Source organism: Myotis yumanensis, unplaced genomic scaffold (assembly GCF_028538775.1).
Source record: "Myotis yumanensis isolate MYYU_CA2020_CCGP unplaced genomic scaffold, mMyoYum1.0.hap1 SCAF_6, whole genome shotgun sequence".
Lineage (NCBI taxonomy): Eukaryota > Metazoa > Chordata > Mammalia > Chiroptera > Vespertilionidae > Myotis > Myotis yumanensis.
Genome location: NW_027223757.1, coordinates 35,296,166 through 35,319,001, shown reverse-complemented (window position 1 = coordinate 35,319,001; position 22,836 = coordinate 35,296,166). Strand labels below are relative to the sequence as shown.

Below are 22,836 nucleotides of genomic sequence, written 5' to 3'. Positions count from 1 at the left end.
AGGAACACAAAGGAAAACCAATTACATTGAAACACAGTTTCAAAATATTAAAACAATAAATCTGATATAGTAATATATGTACTTCTTTATTAAGGCATTAAATAATAAAATTTAGTAGCAGATCTAATAACTACTGTAATTTAGAAGTAGCAATGAGCAATATTAATATTTTGAGATATCTGTGACAGCTTAATCATGAAATGAAAAATACTTGTCATTTCTATTAATGAAAAAGTTACAGGTATTGCTAATACTATTGTGATTTGTTGCCCACATTTACAATGGGAGAAAATGCTAAATTTTAGTTAGATAAATAAAGATGTAATTTTCCCCCTCCCAAATCTACAGACTTCCTAAATTCTTCTCATTAACCCTTGAGGAGTGAGTCTATGAACCCCAGATTAAGAACCCCTGATGTACAATATATATAATCTATATATAAAAGAGTAATATGCAAATCGACCGAGTGGTAGAAAGACCAGGATGACTGCTCGACCAGTTCCTATGAGGTGCACTGACCACCTCTCGGTTCCTTCCCTTGACCATCAGACTCCGATTGCCCGATGGCGAACGGGGAACTGGGGGTGGGTGATTGTGGGGGGTGGGGCTGGCTGTGGTAGCCAGGGAAGATGGCCCTGATCGCAGGCCAGGTCTAGGGACTGTATCTGTACATGAATTTCATGCAGTGGGCTTCTAGTATTTTATAAAGTGTCTGAAATGGGGAATTCTATGTGAGTACGTGTAAGTCAAAATTGAAAATCACTGTTAACATGCTTAATAGTATTTCTAATAGACAAAACAATTATCACAAAGAAATTTCCTCAGGAAAAAAACTAAATACATACCCCTGAAGCATAATAGAATAGCAATCCATTTGGCTGTAATGTTTGGAAATTAAAGCCTCCCTCAAAGCCATCAAAGAAAGATATTTTCTGGGTTGAAGCAATGAAGCTCTGTCCATTGAAATATGCTCGGCGAGATATCTGTGTGCCCAAACAGTGAATTTAGTGTTTGTAATAATTATCAAAGCTTAAGTGAATTTCTCACACACCAAAGGTTTAGTTTCTATATTAATAGTGTTTAAAAACACACACACACACACACACACACACACACACACAAAACCTTCTGGTTTATACTGGAATTCAGGCATGTTAACCTTCCCTCTGTGGGCCTCTAACAGGTGGGGTTTCAACGTCTTCCCTCCCTCTACCCTGAGTAGTAACAGTGTTCTCACAGACTCTCTGGGCTTCGGAAGCCACACTGATAGAAAACTGAGCCAACTGGACAAGTCATAGAGGCACCCCATGAGCCTTCCTGGCTTAATGACTCCTAGAATTACAAGGAAGCTGAAAAGAGTTGTACAGCTTTTGAGAGTGATAGTGCTGTTTTTGTTTATTATTATTAAAAAGCTTTTGATTGATTGGTACTTACAAGAGAGTCTTCTGGGCATCCGTAACCAACTCCTAGGGTTTCTGTCTGTTCTAATAAATTGAAGTCTTTCTTTTGGAACTGGAAACCCTTCATGCATCCCCTGAAGTTGATATCTAGGGGGAGGTGTGCTCTTAGAGTCCTGGGGAAGAAAATTAGTCTTCACTAATATAGCCCTGATGATGATGCCACCCTACATATATAGGTAATGAATTTAATAGTATTTAAAATCATTTATAACTAACATTTAAAGGTAAAAAATGGTCAATTCTTGCCCAGCCAGTGTGGCTTAGTGGTTGAGTGTTGACTTATGAACCAGGAGGTCACAGTTTGATTCTCCTTCAGGGCACATACCTGGATTGTGGGCTTGATCTCCAGTAGGGGGCGTGCAAGAGACAGCTGATCAATGATTCTCTCTCATCACTGATGTTTCTATCTCTCTCCCCCTCTCCCTTCTTCTCTGAAATCAATAAAAATATATCTGAAAAAAAGGTCAATTCTTGGCAATTTCACATGTAAGCTATAAAAGTAAACTAAGACACATTCATTTCTTATGTCATAACTGGTTAAGTTAGGAAGAAAACTCGGTCTTCAGCCTTCCACTAATCCACATGGGTCATAAACTTATCTTCTTGGCTTTATTTGCAACACACTGTAATCAACTAAGGCTAGTGTCAATGTTAGGCCTTGGGATCATTAGCAGAGTAAGAAATCCTTTATCTTTAACATCAGGGCTGGCATTTTTCTCAGTGCTGTAGTCCTACTACCTATACCATGGCAGTGCCCCACAACATGTTATCAGATATTGAATGGATATGAAGTTAGTTTTTCCTTCAGTGTATTTTAGATGAACACTAGACAAACTAAGGGGTAATAGTTCTCTATATTGTGCTCCGACAAGACCACACTGGGAAGGCCATACTGATGGACAGATTGAGGTGCACATAGTGGACATAGTGATAGCCATGGTGGTTAAAGGTCCAATGTGGCATGGCTGGAGGACTGAAGAGGCTATTTATTTAGAAAAGGAAGCGTGGGGACCCTTTGAAAAATATGAAGCATGGTGATATGGAAGGGGAATGGCGCTAGTAGTGATTCAAAATAAGGAAAAGCTTTTAAAAATTGAAGTCATTAAAATTGATTTTTTAAAAAAGTTCAGAGGTAACTATAGATATATTCAAAGAGAAGTTTGAAGGAAGGGTTTTGTTTTGTTTTTAATATTATATTGTGGCCTTACCTCAGAGCATTCAGAATTTCTGGAGAGTGGTCATGGACAATGGTGTTTATAAAAGCTCTCCAGGTTATTCGAATGAGAACCAGGGTTGAGAACCACTGGACTAAAATATGTCTCTCAGTCTTAAAGGTCTCCGATGCTATGAATTGATCATAATAAGAGACAGTGACTTTTTAAATATATTAGAATAGCTTCATTATACATAATTTACAAACCCTTAGATAAGCTTAAAAAATTTTTAATTGATTTCAGAGAGGAAGGGGAGGAAGAGAGATAGAAACATCAATGATGAGAGAGAATCATTGATTGACTGCCTCCTGCACACCCCCTACTGGGGGTCAAGCCCGCAACCCAGGCATGTGCCCTTGACTGGAATTGAACCCGGGACCCTTTAGTCCGCAGCCCAATGCTCTATCCACTGAGCCAAACCAGCTAGGGCAAGCTTAAAATTTTTACCCTCAGATGCTATTTGAGAATTCAAATATGTTTAAGTTAAGACCAAAACAAGAGTATCAGGACATAATTAAAGAAACCTGTAGGTCTCATCTAGTAGATATTAAATGAAGGGGGACATGAGAACTGGCTACAGGGGCTCCAAAGGTGCATAAACGTGTGAGCATGTGCCTGTGCACGTGTAGAAGTAGCAAGTGTTGGGGGGACTTAAACCTTTACTAGATCTATTCCTGGGTGTTGCATACTCAGCCCAATACATTGTTAGGAACAAATAACCACTTAACAAAGAAAACTTACCTGGATTGTAAGATTTCCGGGGGAGCCCCTCCAATGTATATGTCTGTAAAAGGTATTTTCATCTTTTCATTGTCCATGCTCTTGACATGTCGTCTGTTAACTACCAAAATCATTTTCTTATCATTGTGGTAAATGATTGAAATCTGGAAGAAATAATATGTGGTAAATCTTGGTCACTCTTGAACAATCAAGTTGTGAAAGATGACAGTATATTTTAATTATTCTGGTTAAAACAATTGAACTTCCATGTTCTTATGCTTGTTCACAAAATGGGGAATATATTTTCCTTTCTTACTCACAGACTTGAAAGCTCTTACTTATAAATGCAGAAGTTCACATTTCCTGGAGGATTTCCATGTGGAGAAGGAGCTAGCCCAGGAAAATTCTGTCATGAGACCAATTTATTTATGTAACCCCTTTGAGGAGATTTAGGAAACAGGTACTTTCTGGACACTAGACTGCATGTTACCAGGTGTTATTTTTTGGGAACATAGTGAGACTCCTTACTAAATCTGTAAAAATGCTATACAGAGAAATAGTTAAAATAATCTTTTTTTGTAAACCATCCTCATGAAAGATATGGAATTTTAACTGAAAAGATAAATACAGCCTCTTATTCTCTGTATTTTGGTTCAGCCTCAAAGATATTGTGCCTTTTTTACATTGTATTAAATTGTAAATTTAAAGTCACTTTTAATAAAAATAGATGAAGCATGTTATGAGTCTACTGAATATCTATTTCAAGACTAAAGAGCATTCTTTGTGGGTTCTCTTTATGTGGAATCTGTGTTAGTATTTTCTAAGTTTTAGATAAGTGATTAAAAGGTGATCCTCTATTTACTTATATATATTCTTTTTATATTTATTGGGACTCAAAGGATAAGTAAACAAATGGCATTTGTTTACATATATTAGACCTGGCATTTTCTATAGAAGGATTCTATAGGAGTGTCACTGTAATCACGATTTGAGTATAATTGGAGCCTTTGGGTTAATGAAGCAACTAAAATGAACCTTCAGTGACTCTTAGTAAGGTCAATATGACCAAAAAAGCCACTTTTTAAAGCAAATGTTATCCTGGAGTTAAGTAGATGAGAACCCTTCAGCCAGTCTTTAAATGTGAAGGTTTTTAGTTTAATTACTTTTCTACCTATCGAGGTTGACAATTGGATTAGACCAATAGATATAAGTTCAAAAAAAACCAAATCAAACAGGTAAAACTACCCAAATAGCAAAGATTTGTACCTCATGGTATTTTGCATCATTAATTTGAGCTTTCTTCAAAGTGTCTTCAAGATGCACAGGGCCATTGCTAAATCCAAAGTCATAGAACACATGCAAGTAACCATTGCGCATTTCCAGGCTAAAAAACATACTCTGCAGAGAGAAGGATGTATAAGATGTGAGCATCTGCTCTTACAAAAGCGCAGATTTAGCTGAATCTGAGAAATATAACACTGTATTCTTTATTATTGAAGTTGTTTGAAGAGTAAGGATGTCCTATGAAGTTCTTAAAAATTACAAGTACATCCACTTCGTCAGTTATGCTTCATATTAGCATTCCAAAATGTTAATATTTATATACAATTTAAAGCAACTATCTTCTGTTGTTTTTTAATTTACCCTATGAATTAATGAAATTTTATGTTTAGCTTATGACCTTTAAAAAATTTAAAAAACAGAGTATTATAGGCCATATGTATTCAACTGCCCTTTCTGTAGGCAAATTTGAAAACTATAAGAAGCCAATACATGTGATTGCATTTCATTTTAGAGGAACATTGGTGATATTGAAAATTAATTCCAAGGTATGTAAAAAAAAACCTTAAATAATTATCAACAAATATGGATATTAAAAAAGAAGTCAATTTCTTTATTATTTTGAAGTACTGGATTTATGGTTTTAAAAAATGTGTTTGGAAATGTTTCTATTGTTAAGTGAACTTGTTGAACACAATGAATGTTTACTTCCTATAAAAATTCTCATGTCTGCACTATTAAAATACTTCTGGAAAGAAATTTCTGTTTTAAAATCTTTCCAATGAAGATTTCCAATGGTCTTAAACCCCTTTGTTAAAGTGTACAAAATGACATATTTTCTGATCAGCTTGTAAGACTGACATCAAGAAAGCTGGAAATGTACCAGACAAATTTCAAAGACAACTTTTACCAACTGATGAATGAGATGATAAAATGGTATCATGATATAGTAAACAAAGCCAATAATACACTTCTTACAGTTTTATTTTTATGAGGTATCTTGTCCAATAAAGATAAGTGAAGAAACAACATTATATTGAAATAAACTGGACTTAGGACAAGACTTTTGAATCATTCTATCACAGAGAGTTTAATGAGACTTTCAAAAATACTTAAGCATATTTAATTACATTGTTTTAACACTGATATTAACAATAATTTTGTATCATTAACAAATAAAAATAATTTTATTTGATTTTGTCTTTATTTTAAAATAACATTTATTTTTATTCAATACTATCTTTATATAAATTGTCTTTTATTCCCAGTTTATGTATTATATCCATATATGGCATATGCAAATCACTAATAAAGAAATGTTTATATGTATATATACACATACATATATAATAGACATGCAAATCTTTTTTTTACTGATTAGGGCATATGATTTAAAAAGTCAGTGTTAAATTTCCATAGACATATAGCTTTTCCTAATTTTTGGCACTGATTTTCTTCAAAATTCCTTCAGTATATTAAAGAGGATATATTTAATATGCACCCAAAACTGCAGTGCAGAGAAACACGTCTTAGGGCTGCTTTACTTATTGCTGACATCACTTCACTGAAGGAAATAACCCACGTTTGATTTCTAAACTAAAACTTCAGTTTGATGGCATGACACAACCTTGGAAGGTTCCTAGAAATATGCATAGCAGAAAGTAAAGGAAATAAAGAAAATGTAGCACTTTTGTTATTACTCACTCCATTGACCATCAGGAGCACAAGTCCATTGTCAGCTGGTGTTCGAACTTCTATGTCAAAACGAGTCACCTGACCAAATTTCCCTCTCCTGGTGATATCCCTCACCACGGCATAACTAGAGCCATCGAAGAAATAGCTGGCAGCCCGACTCTGAGTAAAGGCCAGTTTATCTCTGAAATAAAAAGGCAAGGATCATATAAACATTACAATGACATGCTTCTCAAGTGAGGCCCTTTTAACCCATCTCATGACATCTTCCTTGGGCCTTCCAGCATTTAAATGAAGTCGTGATGTCTGCGTGGGTGACATAAAGAGGCATTTATTGGTAAGTTAAATGAATTGTTTTTAATAGATTTCTTCTCTAACCTTTGTGCTGAGACAACAGAAGTCTCTAGTGAAATCTCAGTCTCTGGAATCCAAAATCAAAGCTACAAACAAGTTATCTTTTTATACTTGTGCATGTTCATCTATGGCAGAGAAGACCTAAAAAGTGTTTTGCAGGTATGACTATTATCGGTTTCGAGACTGGTTTCCCCCAAGAAAAGATTGGGAACCTGAATAATGACCCACATGTGTCTCCCTGCTGCTCTTTCATGGCTAGCAAAGTCTTCAGCACTCCTAACACTTCCTTACCTGGCACAGGGCACTGACTTGGAGGTATCCATATTATATACATGCTTAAAGTTGTACAAGCTGATCACATCATTATTCAAAGTGGCCAATTCCAGGCAGCCAAGGAAGCCAGGCAGGTTTAAGCTGGCAGGAAGCTGTGCAACAGACAAAGCAAAGTCAATTGTCCCAGGATCACATTTCACCTGGGCTACACAGAACAGGCAATGAAACCAACAGCAAGCCCAGAAGATTTGTCCATTGGTATAAATATCTTTCTAGCCCTAAGTTTGCATCTACTCTATGCCAAATCATTTATATCCATCATAATTTTTCCATTGTACATATCTTAGCAGAGAGGGTGGGATTTATTGAGCATATACTATGTGCCAGTTACACATTGGACAGTGAATTCATGACCCAAGTTGATCCTTACACCAGTTCTGTGAAGTAATTATTTCTGTTCTCATATAAAGGAGAAGTAATTCTGAGGCTTAATAACGTGCCTATAACTAGTAAATAACAGTTCTGGAATCAAATCCTAAATCAACTGTTTTCTTGGTCCTTTCCTTTATTTGTCTTTCTTTGGGTCTCACACTCCTCCCTAGATCTCATCCCCCCCTTTATATTTTATTTTAAGCTTATATTAGTTGATATAACTAAATTTTTGAGCCTATCATCTGTGAGCCTGAAGGCTAGATACAAACTCAGGAAGTACAGCTACTTCTGCAGTAGGTGGGGAATACTATTAATTATTTACTCATGTGTCAGAATGAAATGAACTGATAGGCCAGTGTTAGCTAAAGCTTGAATGCATCTGACACTGTGAAAATGTGGGTAGCAGAGACCAGATTTATAGATCCTGGCTCAGAAATCTACTACCTACTGAGTAAGCTCTTTCTTAAAATATCAAGATTTCTATCCCATGCCCAAATCATTGTAGGTCTTATAGACTTTTGAAAACAATCACTGTAGATTCGCAATAAGTCAAAATATAGCTGGAGAGCTTACCTTGAAGTCTGAAGGCACACCACCAACATAAAACACAGTGTCCTCGGGGTCCAGATCCAACAAGGAGTCATCCCCTGAAAACTCCCCCTTTTTAATAAACTTCTCCTCTGCAGTGCTACTGAGACTTGGGACTGTTAAAAACACCTTTCCATGTTTTCCTACCCTGTTGAGATGAAGAATTGTTACTCTTTATTAGCCTGATAATTTATAGAAAATACATATTTTTTAATGTCAAATGTTTATGTTTCCTTGTCACAGAACTGGTGATTTGGTTTTTGTCACTCTCATAAGCAGTTATAGAATGTCAGCAATCAATGGGGAAGGGAAAAAAGAAGACATTCTTTCTCGAAATTAATTCATGGATAGACCAGATAAAAAAATATAATAATCAGATTGCTTTTTAAAAATGATGTCTATTTTTCTAACCTTTTGTTTTTCAATAAGGTATTTGGAAAGAAGTCTAGGAAGACTGTGAGTGGTGTGTGTGTTATAAAATGTGCACACAGTCTTGTGTCATGCATTCACTTTACCTTTCAATCTTGACGATGCTGAAGTAAGCAGGCCATGAACTGACAGGCTTGGAGTCTAGGGGAATCTCTACATCCTTAGCTCCCAAATTATAGACATACACCAGGTTATCGTTTTTGATTGCAAGACCCATATACTCTTTTTTGGCCTGAAATGTCAATAAGTCACTTAAATAAAATACAAGTGAGTGAACATCATCTTTTGTTTTCATTTCTTTAAAGGACAATAAGCAATTCCAATACTTGGCTGTATCCAGGCATGTCTGTTCTGATTTATAACCAAAGTTCCTGATAGATTGCGCAGCATCTCTTCCTCTCCATCCTCCCTGTGGCTGCATCAGTCTGCTGTCCCCGCCACTACCCACATCCCAGCCTTGTCCAAGTGCATCTGGACAGGGAGGCAAGCAACTGTAGGCTTATGGACATTTGATGGCTGCCGAGATGTGCTAACCTTGGTTAGTTAAGCAGGGATATAATGCAATCTGCCAATACCAATTGTTACGTATCTTCAAACATAATAGGCCTCTGTATTCTGAAAGTCTTTGATATGCTACTTTCAGAGTCCTCAGAGATAGCAGTGTGAGGCTGATATAAAGCAAGCCAAGGGGTATCCCACACAAAAGGAATTACTTTCCTTTAAATCACTACTTTAGTCTTGGCACTAAAATGATCTATACTTTTTGAGTTTTCGGAATGGGGATTTTGTCGTTGGGATAGGGTAGCTTTGTTGTAAGGCAAAGGAAAAGCACCAAATTTTTCTTTTAAGAGTATTCTCTCTTTTTAAGACGTACAAATTGGTAGTTACAAACTAGTCACAAGGGTGTAAAGTCAAGCATAGGGAATATAGTCAATAATATTGTGCTAACTATGTATGGTGTCAGGTGAGTACTAGGAATATTGGAGGAAACACTTTGTAAAGTAAATGATTATTTAATCACTGTGCTGTACACCTGAAACTAATACAAAATAATATTGAATGTAAACTGTCATTGAAAAATAAGAAAAAAACGCAACAAATGAAAAATATAAATAAAACCTCATGCTCTTACGTTTTTGCTTCCGAGATATAGGATAAACTGATCTGCAATCCCAGCCAGTTCTGGCTGCTTCACAGGAGGTTTCACGTACAGGCTCAGGGACGTGAAGGTCCTTAAGTCATCTATCCTGGCTTTAGGGTGCACTTCGACTGCAGACTGGCCATCAAACATCATGGAGACTTGGATCTGGAGTTACAAAATCATTCCATTAAAAGTACGCTGCAGAAATGGGCATGGTTCTCAGTGGTTCTCCCTCATTCCTGATGGGGCCTCTGAGCTCTCCTCTCCTCCACGCTTCATTTGCTTATGTCCTCACCTCCTCGAACAAAGGATTTAAGGCATATTGTATTATAGTAGTTTAAGTTTAAAACACGGTGACGAAGTAAGTCTAAGAACGAGGATCCATAGGAATTCCACAATGAACTACATACTTGATTGGGGTGAACTAAGCAGCTTGAAGGGACACTTAGTTATACAATTCACAAGACCTATAAGATTAAAACAATGAATTCATCAGGAGAAGTATAACTAACTAACACTGGGTACTAGTACAGTTAAGAATTTTTCCCCAGGATCTTTAAAAGAGGGGCATGGGGCGAGGCTGTAAGCAACACCCTTGACTGCATATGGACAGTTGAGAGGGGCCTAGACCCAGGTTTGAAGTCTGAAACAGGGTCTTGAAACCTGGCTCTCCCGCTTACTAGCCATGTAGCTCAAACAATCACTTAACCTTCAGTTTCCTCATCTGTAAAATGAGGACAATAAGTTTGTTGTGAGAATGAAATAAGACAATAACTATAAAATGCATTCTAGTGCCTGGCTCTATCATTACAATAATTCTCAGAACGAATTCATGAATATGTGTCTTATAATGATTTGCAGAAAGGCATCACAAGAAAGCACAATTCAGTAAATGCATTTCTAAGAGGCCCAGTATGATATGCTAAATGGATTTGAGGTGATTTTCAGAGTATTCAGAAGAAGATAAGACTATGTATATCCATGCCATTTGTGCAAATATTTCTCAATGATTGGATGTATTTACATCAATTAATTAATATTGATTTGGTTAATACTGATGGTGAGTGAGCTCAAGATTATATTACCAGGTGCCTACAGTACAGCTGTCCTATGTTGCCAGCAGGTTAAACATTAATGCGTGTTAATAAACCATCACACTGTGTGGGATTAACATAAAAATTGAGAGTCAGAGAAGGATGTCTTATCTACACAGGAAGATCTCACTTTAAGGAGCCTCGTGGGTTCAAAAGTCATTGCAAAGACTCTCTTTAGAAAATGGTTTTAGGTTTGTAAGGCCCCCAAATTCTACTCCATATGAATAAAACTACCAGAAAGGACTCAAAGAAAACTTAGCTTTAGAAATGCCATTTCTTGATGATAAACATTTTTTGAAATGTTCTCCAAGGTATCTAAAAAATGTAATTTGTGGTGTGAAATCAATTACCATATATCATTTAAAAGGTGGGTATATTTAACAATCATTATCTCCCTCTGCTACAAAATAATTGAATTCTAACTCTTTTTTTCTGTAAGTAATTTGGGCCAATAGTCTGTTCAGGCCAATTCTCAATTGAGAAAATAACATAATATAATTTGGTTGTAAAAAATGTTGCTGGTCTATAAATCAATAAAGAACAAATTAAAAAGAATCTCAGAGGGAAGGGGGGGAGGGTGGGTGGGTAGGCAGAGATCAACCAAAGAACTTATATGCATACTAGAGGCCTGGTGCACAAAATTCGTGCACGGTAGGGTCCCTAGGCCTGGCTGGCAATCAGGGCCAATTTGCAGGGTGACTGGTGGGCTATTGGGGGCCCCTGCTGGTACCTGCCTTGGCTGGCCTGGCACCATCAGCTTGCTGGCCCTGCCTCTCCCCCAACCCCCCCCATGGCTGGGTCAGGGCCTGCGGGATGGGGCAGCTCCTGCATTGAGCAGCTGCCCCCTGATGGTCAGAGAGCATCATAGCTACTGGTTGTCCCACCGGTTGTTCTGCTGTTTGGTCAATTTGCATATTAGGCTTTTATTATATAGGATATGAATAACCCATGGCCCCAGACAATAGGGTGGTGAGGTCTGGGGTAGGGGTCGGGGGTTGAGGATGGGGGCAGGGGCAGGCTAGAAGAGGTCAGTGTCAGTGGGGGATAAAGGGACATATGTAGTACTTTCAACAATAAAGATTAAAAAAAAAAAAGAAGGCTAAGAACAAGCCCTGTTTCATCACACCAAAATGTTAATTGTTGTGTCAGGCTATATTCCTACCAACACTAGTGCTAGTTATACCAGTTGCAGTGTTGCTTCTGTATAAGCATCTCAGAATAGGGCCTTTTTTGAGATTATTCAGCTTAGCTGATATGTGATTCCTCAGTTCTGTGTACAACACAGTCCTCTGTGTTGTACCAGAAAATTATCTGAAGAGATAGATGGGCAAGATTATTCCATATAGCAATTGCACTAAAACATTTTAACTGTTAAAATGAATAATAATAATAATAAAAATTGTATCTTTTATTGTGGTTGGCTTCACTTGATTTCTTTTGTTGTATAAACCATGTTGACTAGGTTAAGTGTGTGGTCTTAAGTCGTGGCTATGCCTTAGAATCCCTGGGGAGCTTTAAGAAAATACAGGTGCTGAACCCTTTCTCTCGAGAGCCTGATATGTGGCTTTGAGCTTGGGACCAGGAACGGGTTTAGTTTTCAAAGCTCTTCATGTGATTCTGATGAACAGAGGGAGCTGAGAACTATGGACCTGGGAGCTGCTCTTCATATCCTCATTGTCCCCCAGTGATCAATAATAATGAGTCTTTTCATGGCTTACCTTGCTGGCAACACCTCTGGTCTGAGCAATGAGCTCTCGGATCCTCTGGATGCTGGCGGAAACGTTGCTTGCAGGCTGCTTCTGCTCCACTGTGCGAAGCTGATCCAGGAGCTGAGGGACAACCTCTGTCAAATTTCTTACTGTAGTTAATAAAAATTAATCACTTGTGTAAATATCTCATTATTGACTACATTCCAGGAATGAGGTGAAGAAACAAACACATGATTACTTCTGGTAGAACTATAAGAAATTATTTTTAATCCTGCAAAATTAATAGTTAAGCCCAAGGCATAATTAATTCCTCTTTTGTGACATTTACAGCACATATCGATTTATAAATGTATGCAGAACAAGCTGACTTATAAAGCACATGTCTGAAGGGCAGCATCCACAATAAATATGCAGATGTTTTTTCACCACACACCACACACAGGTTGTTCGCATTGATAATATTACTGATATAACAGCTTTAAAAATTCTGGGCAAAAGAAGGTGGAGAGGTTGTTTCCCCGGATGCTCATTCACAGGTCACACTGCTGCTGCAGCAGTCCCAGCAGAGGCGGAGGCAGACGGAAGAGACAAGGGAGCACTGAGAGAAGTGGTTGAGCATTGACCCATGCACCAAGAGGTTGCTGGTTTGATTCCTGGTCAGGACTTGCCCAGGTTGTGGGCTTGGTTGTCGTTGGGGGCCATATAGGAGGCAGCCGATAGATGTTTCTCTCTCATTGATATTTCTATATCTCTCTCCTTTCCTATCTCTCTAAAACTCAATAAATACATTTTTTAAAAATATGAGACTGGAAAAAACTTCTCAATATGTGATTTTAACATCTATATGTAACTAACTAAATGAGGTGGGCATCTAAGTATCTCCTTTTCATTGCTATAAATTTGTGCTCAAGCTAGCCAACAAACTGTCTTCTTAGTGAGAAGCTTCCGTTATATTTGGCCATATTCAGTACTTGTTGGTAATAGCCTGATTTTTGGGGATAAGGATAAAGTAATGCTCTTTAGTAAAATCAATGCTGCTTAGTAAATGTTTTTCCTAAAAGCAAGATTGTAAAGATTATTTACTCTAACATGTGATTGACCTTCTTCCTGAAAGAATCAGGCTTACATGAACAAAAACAAATGCTACCATATTTTACATAGAAGATAGTCATGACTCTTAACCAATTTATTTAGTGTTTATGTGAAATATATATATTTCATATGTACCCATACATATTGATAGACAAACTAAGCAAAAGTTTTTCTCCTTTTGTAAGCTAACTTCTACAGTATTCCAATCTGAAACCCAAAGGAAGAAAACTCCTTAAAGTATGTGTAGAGTTCAATGGCCAGTTCCTCAACTGGATGCAAACTGAGAAATTTCTAAGGGATACCTGCATCTCTGGCAGAGTCCACTGCAGTGTTGTAAGCAAAAGAGTCAAACTTTTGAAGGCTCTGTGACCAGTTGGTGAGGTTGTCAGCCATCGGGGCGGTGGCCTGCTGGACTCCCATCGTCGTCCTGTTTGCCTCCTCGGTGACCAGCTTGGACTGACTCAGGCGCTGCTGAGCGTCACCTGCACACAGAGCACAAGGACACTCACTTTGCAGAGAAGCAGGGCATTTGGTGGGAACATTAACATCCATTTATTCACTGGGTGACACAGACCTTATTAAATGTTGAGCTTTTAAGCCAAACGAAGATATTTAAACATATGTTCATTATGATGTAAGTTAGGTTCACAAGACTACTGTAAGCAGCATTAATAAGTGAGCTTGGAAGACTCTAGAGCAGTGATGGCGAACCTATGACATGCGTGTCAGAGGTGACATGCGAACTCATTTTTTGGGTTGATTTTTCTTTGTTAAATGGCATTTAAATATATAAAAAAAATATCAAAAATATAAATCTTTGTTTTACTATGGTTGCAAATATCAAAAAATTTCTATATGTGACACGGCACCAGAGTTAACTTAGGGTTTTTCAAAATGCTGGCACACCGAGCTCAAAAGGTTCGCCATCACTGCTCTAGAGTCTCATTAAAATCACGTAGTGCATTTGGAACACTTTCTAGTGAGAGGTAAATGAAAAAGTAATTAGTATTTGTTCAGGTTAGAGACCTGGTGAGAAAGCCACAGAAAATTTATATGAGAGATAACTCATAATATGTTTGTGTCTTAAATTGATAGTAAATATCACTTTCTTCTATGTGGAACAATTTTTGCCATAAAAACAATGCTCTAATACAGAAGTAAATTGGTAAGGAAAGATATATTTGAATAAGAAAAGCAAATTTAAAATATATTTTGAAATTCAACTTCATTAAAAATCTACATTTATAAAGTAATATGTTTACAGCAAAATGCTCTTTTCCTAGGTATGAGATTATAAAATATTTTTCTTCCCTTGTTCTTTCTTTTCTTCTCTATTTTCTAAAATGCTCATGTATTATTTCTGTAACAAAAACAATAAAAAATGACTCAGGATGGGTTGTAGCTTCAGTTTTTTAAAAGTGAAGAAACATTTAATTCAACTGTATATGCTCTGAACTCTGGTGGAAGTAGCATTGAATCCTGGGTTTGCTTCTTTTGGAACTGTGCCTTTTGGAGCAAGTTCCGTAACCTTGACAAGCCTTGGGGTTCACAGCAGCCTAAAGGTTAGTTAGGGTGATACTTTCCCACGTGAGATAACGTGGGTAAAACACAGCCTAGAGCAGTGATGGCGAACCTATGACACGCGAACTCATTTTTTTGGTTGATTTTTCTTTGTTAAATGGCATTTAAATACATAAAATAAATATCAGAAATATAAATCTTTGTTTTACTATGGTTGCAAATATCAAAAAATTTCTATATGTGACACGGCACCAGAGTTAAATTAGGGTTTTTCAAAATGCTGACAGGCCGAGCTCAAAAGGTTCGCCACCACTGGCCTAGAGCCTAGCATGTGATAGCCCTGATGGTACTGACCACAGGGACTGCCCGTGGATGACACTCTCTGGCAGGGCTTGGGTGTACTTGAGCACTGTAGCTGGATGTGATTGTGTAGTAAAGCATCCACTCCCTATGGTCCTGTTTTAGCTCTCACTGCTGGGGAAGGCACATCTGCTTCCAATCATGTCTTTCTAAAATACCACTGCAGTCTCAGATTAGGCAAAATGAGGGCCCTTGTTTCTCTATTTTGCTCACTTGTCTCCCTGCTTCACTATAAAAATGATGTGACATGTAACAGAGGGCAGCTGTTTACAGTTGGGGCCAGAGAAACCCAATAACCATATTTGGATGTTCATAACAAAGTAAGTTACTGAACAGTGCATAAAAGCAGTATGATTTGAGGAAAACAACACACACACACACACAATTGGAGGAATGGTCACCCTTAGATGGTATAGTTTTCAAGAATTTTCTTTCTGTGTGTGTGTGTAATGAACATAGTTTCTTTTGTCATCAGAAAACAATATCCTATATAATAAAAGGCCAGCCACCATAAGCGTAACAACCAGAATGACCAGAGACCAGAACCACCACAGCTCCTCGTTGGGTTGGATCTGCTCCCAAGCAAGCGGTTAGGGGCAATCAGGCAGGCAGGCAGAGTGGTTAGGGGCAATCAGGTAGGCAGACGGCTTCTCACAGTGCTGGCCTCGCCCCCTAGCACAGAAAGAGGGAGTCCTAGGCTACCAGCGGCGACTCTGTGGCAGGTGTGGCTGGCCAGCGATCACCTCGCAGAGGGAGGCCCAGGCCAGTCAAGCCATTGCACCCTATGCCTGTTGCCTGCAGAGGGAGGCCACTGGTGGCGGGGGGTGGGGGGGGGTCGGGGGGGAGGCAGCTCTGCACAGATGGCAAGCAGTGGCAGTGGTGGGGGTGGGGCCAGCTGCCTGCAGCTGGGGGAAAGAAAGCCCTGATAGGCGCTGATCTCAGGCCAGGGCTAGGGACCCTACCCGAAGGGTCCTGGATTGTGAGAGGGTGCAGGCCGGGCTGAGGGACCCTCCTGAGTGCATGAATTTTCGTGCACCAGGCCCCTAGTTTATTTATAAAAAGGTTGATAAGCAAGGAATCACCTACATCTTCCTCAAAGGTTTATCTAATACCAGTGAACAAATAGATGAGGCTTAAATTCTGCCCAATCCTTACCTCTTTCTGTGGCTTGTAGTTGCTTAATGGCATCATTTAATCTGCTTTTAAGGTTACTCTTTCTTGCTATGGCTCCCCCCACACGCCTGCTGGTGTCAGCCACAGCCGCATCATTGCCTGAGGAGAAGAAGCCAAAAAAAGTACCAGTGGGGCCAGAATGCCAGGAGAAAAAACTCCATTTCAACAAGAGAAATTCTGATTGTACCATGGAGTCATCTGCAGCATTGTGAATATGACATGAGGGTGATCTATGGTGATGGCTGGTTATGTAAGAGTAATTCTTTTTTCTGAATTGTTTTAATAAAATTTTAATTGATACACAACATGCATCTTGAAAAGGGCACACATTATAAATGCACATCTTGATGAATTTTCTTAAACCAAACATAAAATATAACCAGAGTCCAGGTCAAGAAAATAGAATATTATTTTAGCACCCTTACAATTTCCTGGGAATTCTATGGTTACCCAAAGATGACCACTATTCTGATTCTCTCTCTGGCTGTTAGCTGTGTTTGTTTCTAAATTTTATTAAAAGGAAATAATACAGTACTGTATTTTTAAAATATTTTTTGTATCTCTGTTTTAATTTCTGTAGAGTTGTAAGTCTACAGATACCTGCAGTTTTTCTTTCATCTTTGTTTTTATTCTTCAAAATTGTGCTGGCTATTCTTGCCTCCTACCCCATTTCCATATAAATTCTACAATTATTCTGCATACAGTGCTGAGATTAAATCTATAGATAAATTTTGCAGAATTGACATTTTTACAAATTTGAACCTTCCTCTTAATTTACACACTTTTAATTATTCTTCTTTAGATCTAAATTCTCATTTGATCTCCATTGAGAAATTCTTTAATTTCTTTCAGGAGCATATTGTAGTTTTACATGTAGAGATCTTAGCATTTTTCATCAGATTTATTGCTGGGTATTGTATTGCAAATGGTGTTATTTTTAAAAGTTAATTTCTCATTGGTATACACAGAACTAAACTGGATTTTATCCATTGAATTGGTAATGTGGGGCTTCCTTGTCTTGCTTTCAAGGTTGGTGGGAAAGCTTTCAATATTTCAGTTTTAATTTGATGAATATCGTTTTATTATTTTTTATTGAATTATGGAAGCTTAAGTCTATGCCTAGTTTGCTATGAGGTTTTTAAAAAATATGAATGGGTATGGCATTTTGTTAAATAATTTTCCTGCATGTAGTGAGATGGTCATATAAATCTTCTATATTCTGTAAGTGTGGTGAGTTACTATTGATGTTTTAAATGTTAAACTATCCTTGAAATCTGGAATAAACTTAACTTGGTCTCGTTATGAGAGAATTTGGCTTATAAATTTTCCTTTTTGATAATATCCTTGTCAGAATTTGGTATTTTGTTTGCTTCATAGAGGAAGTTAGAGAGTATTTCCACTTCTTCTATTTTCTAGAAGAATTTATATATGAGTGATGTCATTTTTTCTTTAAAAGTTTGGAAGAACCCATTGATTCCTTGAGATTTCTTTTGTGGGGAGGGTTTAATTACTGATTAAATTTATTATACAGCCTGTCAGATTTTCTATTTGTTCTTGTTTCAGTTTTAAGAGTCTTTTTCTTAAAAAATTATTATTGAAAGTGTGCTTGTAGCATAGTCCTAAACTGTGTTATCTGGGACCTAATCCAAAAAAGTCAGGATATAATAACTTTTCATCTGAACTGAAGAATCAACTTTCCAAAAATGTGTTCATGCTTTGTTTACTTTACAAACCACCAAAGAAATAATGCTTCTTGATAAACAGAAAAATACCGTTTTCACTTCCCATTATATACTTCTCTTTATTTCTAATGGGCTTGTAAATAAATACTCTCCCATGGTGTACTTACTCCTTTTTATTGTATAATCTAGTATGCTTGGTTTATTGTTCAGTTATTTTTATCCCCACATGTGTACAATGGGTATACAATGGGTGGTGCTTAGTTGACTCTGTCACCAAGTACAATGTAACCAAAGTACAAGCATTTCTTTCTTATTTACTCTGGGTAGTGCCTGAGAATTTCCCAGAATTCAAGGAGGGATTTAAACATTTTGTATTGTATTGAACTCTCTCTCCCTCTTTTAACATCACTTCTTGAATATTGTGGTATAAAAAATCTTTTTATCTCTTTCTTTTGGGTCCTTTGACTGCAAAAAACACTAGCTGATATACTGAGAAATAATATATTTAGTTCTGTATTTGGAACTCGTAAAAATAAGATAAAGAAAATCTATTTTGAGCTGGATGTTTATAAGACGAAATGTTTCATGAAGAGTATGTCCTATTTGGAACTTATTGTCTCACATAAACATTTTTTTATTTTACAAATGAATTCAATAGATTTCTTTAAATAGCTGCTTCCTGAGTTTATTAACTATTTGACAATGAAGAAAAGGAAGAAAATGAAGATGATTGATCATTGAAAGTCATTTGAATCTAAATTAACAGTGATCTGAAATTACAATGTAACTCAGTAGATGAATATGGTTCAACTTGGAAATTTAAATGTATATCACAAACATGTGTATTGTTTAAAGGGAGGCAAGTTCTTAACCACACAGTCTTAACTTTCTTCAGTGTCCCTTTTACAAATAAATAAATGAAGGGATTTAACTAGCAAGATCATGAAATAGATGACAAAATCTACAATATATTCAAAGAAACCAATGCAGAGAGACTTATCTGTATATAAAACATTGAATTTTAAAGAAATAGCATTCCTAAAATAGAAAAATTGCTTTCATGAGGTTCAATAACTCAATAATGACAGGATTGGGACAATACCTTGCAAATTATCGAGGAAAATAAAATATTTAAGTCATTGAATCATGAAGACCTGCATATTCTGGTCTTCACAAAACATGAAACAAAAGCAATACATAGATATGGCAACATTTACTTAAAATATTTTACTATTCATCGAATTCTTTACTATTACTAATGTAACTCTTTTCTAAAGAGTATGGTCAAGACTGGCATAAGATAATAGTTGTTTTGTGGTAATTAAATAGTTAAATATTCTGCATATGAAAAACAATGCACTTATTTTCCATGTACTTCTTTGTAAAAAAAAAAAAAGGCACAGTAATACTCGAGATTAATTGCTTTGATAAAATTACATAAAGTGTTCAGTTTCAAGCTTGGCCTTTTGTTTTTAGGTGGTAATTAGAAGTTAGCTAGATAATGGATTTCCAACCTCATTAGTCAATGCTCAACTATCCTTAGAAATGAGTTCATTACGTCAGTGATGAATAATGTTCAGGGAAATTCTTATTCAATTCAATTATTTTTAAGATTCAGAATTGATTAAAATGATTCACTTTAAGTTTTTCCTCCCTCTCCCACTCTTGGGAGGTATTGCTTCAGCAGATGCAAACACCAGCCTTTGAAAATGCTTCTTTCCCTATGGCCATTCGGCTTGTCCTAAATACAATAACTTTGAAAAACACAAGCTACAAGAAAGCAGAAATAACCAAATGGCTTTGGGGTACCCTATCCTCTTGACCCTCACAGTGGTGACCCAAATGGGTCATCATGGGTAAAATTTTAAGGAAACTTCTGAATTGTACAAGAAAGAATAAATGATGTGCAATATAGTTTTAGTGTTAAGTGTCTTTATGACATAATCTCGATAAAAATTGATGTTTGTATTAATTAGTCCATTTGATTATCAAGAATTCCGACCACATGTTTTACTATATAAAAGGGGTGTGTGTGTGTGTGTCTGTTTTGCTTTTTTGTTAATCCTCACCCAAGGATATTTTCCCCATTGATTTTTTACAGAGAGTGGAAGGGAGGGGGAAAGGAGAGGGAAGAGAGAGAGAGAAAGAAAGAGAGAGAGAGAGAGAGAGAGGGAGAGAGAGAGAGAGAAACACTGATCTGAGAGACACATCTACCAGTTGTCTCCCACATGCTCCCTGGCTGGGGCCAGCAATGGAACGTGAGACTCTGGTAGTCTTCCGTGCACAGACCAATGCTCTAACCACTGGACCATGGCGGCTAGGGCAAAAGGCATGTGTGTGTGTGTGTGTGTGTTTTAATCCACAATTTATTTCAAAATATCTAATCTTTGCTTTGTTACACCTTGACTCTGAGCAGAAACTATTATTGTATTATTCAGTTGAAATATGACTTATTCTTTAATCCTAGAATTTTAAAACCTGTCTACCTGCAGAAATATTATATGAAAGGAGGGAAGCAGCTGTAAACCCGAAGGAGGTGGGAAAGTGAAGATACTTACTGGAATCTGCCCTTGTTTGCAGTTGTCTGGCTTGATTGAGGAGGTTCTCGCTTTCATCTTTATGGTAAATGATTTGAGTGTCAATCCCACTCACAGCCTACAAAGGAATTGAGTGGAGAAAGTAAGAATGATGGTAGAAGAGCTATTTGTGATTTAAATGATGCAGTTTATCTGCTAACCACCAAACAAAATTCATGCAGCTTTATTTTCATAGGTCATCTTTCAAGGTCAAAGGTGAACATGAGACAACAATGTCCTCGCATTTTCAAGATAAATGATTTTTGAGGAAAATTCAGTAAACTAAGAATAGCGCCTGGCCAAGGCCTCATCAAAATGCTTGTCGTGTAGAAACCATCAACAAATAATTTTTGAGTTGAAAAAAACCAAAAGATGAAAGGAATTAAAAAGTAAAAACTAATAGGTATAAAAATAGTCTTGGAGATGTAAAAAAGCAAAGGGAATATAGTCAATAATATTGTAGTAACCATGTATGGGGCCAGGTGGGTACTAGATTTATAGGGTTGATCACTTCTTAAGGGTACATATATATAAAAATGTCTAATCACTATATTGTACACCAAAACTAATATAATATTGTATGTCAACTGCAATTGGGAAATAAATTGTGGGAAAAAAATAAAAAAATATGAATGTCTGCATAAAGCATATTCTCCCTCACCAGGAACTAGTCTTAAATATGTTTTATTCAGGAATTGTGGCTTCAAACAACTGTCTAAAAAACTGGCATTTGCTGTCTGGAGTAGGGCACATCTTGAAGAAATTGCACTATTGAAACATTCGTTACATAAATAAAATGGTCTTTTCTTAGTTCTGTTCTTTCTGCCACTTGTGTTACATTGGAAGACCAAGAGATGACATTAGAAAACAGAAAAGTCATATCTGAGAAAAGGCAACATATAAATGAACTTTAAAATAAGAGAATACTCACATCGTAAATTTGGTCAGTGATGTTCAAAGCCAACTCTGCCGTATTGTTGGCTTCACTAACGTAATTGGCGATGTTTTCATAGACATTGGAAGCGTCCAAAGCCTTTTGAACCAGCCCGTTTGCATCTGAACTGTGTAAATTCCTGTTAATGAACAAACCTGTCATTATTGTTCTATCTCACCTCTTTGGGAAACTGGGCCATATGTAGGGCTTGATTGGAATGCTTCCAGGACCACAGGCACTTCCTGTTATTCAAAGTCACCTGGCTTGACAAGGTTTTCCTAAACTCATTTCCTAGAGGCTCATCTCCTTTGCATTCCCCTGCCTTTGGTGACCACAAAACCATCCTATTGTGGCTCCATGGCAGCTGCCTGCCTGGCAGCAGCCACAGGAAAAGGAAATGATGAGTTAAAAACAGCCCTCTACCCCTCTTCAAGCAAGAGTTTATGCTTGGTGGTCAGGCAGAGGAATGAACCCAGTCATCCCCATCTACTCCTTACCTATTGCTATTCCCTTTCCATAAAAGAAACTAAAGCTCTCAGAGAGGTGCACAGCCTCAGTCTGGTGTTAGGCATTAGCTGGGTTCACTATTCATTCAAACTTACTTTCCTTTTTTATTTTTTTAAATTTTATTTTATTTTATTTTTAAATATATTTTATTGATTTTTTACAGAGAGGAAGGGAGAGAGATAGAGAGGTAGAAACATCGATGAGAGAGAAACATCGATCAGCTGCCTCCTGCACACTCCCTACTGGGGATGTGCCCGTAACCAAGGTACATGCCCTTGACTGGAATCGAACCTGGGACCCTTCAGTCCGCAGGCCGATGCTCTATCCACTGAGCAAAACCGGTTAGGGCTCTTCCTTTTTTTCTTGCATGGCCCTATTTCCCTCACATAACAGATCATATTTTTCCTTGAGAAGAGAAATAACATGCATGGGGCATCTATGGACAGATACTGGGCTAGCCCTCTTCTATAGATTATGTTTTTAAAACATATATTATGTTTTTAATACTTAGCACATCTATGACCTAGATATTATTATTCCCTTTTCATAGAAGCAAGTGAGGCTCTGAGAGAGGGTTTGTCTCACTCCTGAGGCCTGGCTGCCT

The 22,836-nt window shown here is 37.2% G+C and overlaps 1 protein-coding gene across 2 annotated transcripts in view; it reads right to left on the bottom strand.

The window, feature by feature from the left end:
- The window catches only part of LAMA4 (laminin subunit alpha 4), a 133,990-nt gene that overhangs the window by 22,855 nt on the left and 88,299 nt on the right, over positions 1-22,836 (bottom strand). For both annotated transcript variants that reach the window (XM_070417879.1, XM_070417880.1), the window contains exons 15-28: positions 21,723-21,864; positions 20,774-20,870; positions 16,516-16,632; positions 13,782-13,961; positions 12,397-12,536; positions 9,576-9,749; positions 8,530-8,675; positions 8,000-8,162; positions 7,013-7,146; positions 6,380-6,551; positions 4,661-4,792; positions 3,416-3,558; positions 1,435-1,573; positions 846-983 (exon numbers count right to left, since the gene is read on the bottom strand). In XM_070417879.1, the coding sequence (XP_070273980.1) occupies positions 846-983; positions 1,435-1,573; positions 3,416-3,558; positions 4,661-4,792; positions 6,380-6,551; positions 7,013-7,146; positions 8,000-8,162; positions 8,530-8,675; positions 9,576-9,749; positions 12,397-12,536; positions 13,782-13,961; positions 16,516-16,632; positions 20,774-20,870; positions 21,723-21,864 (2,017 nt within the window). The remainder of the gene's footprint in view (positions 1-845; positions 984-1,434; positions 1,574-3,415; positions 3,559-4,660; positions 4,793-6,379; positions 6,552-7,012; positions 7,147-7,999; positions 8,163-8,529; positions 8,676-9,575; positions 9,750-12,396; positions 12,537-13,781; positions 13,962-16,515; positions 16,633-20,773; positions 20,871-21,722; positions 21,865-22,836) is intronic.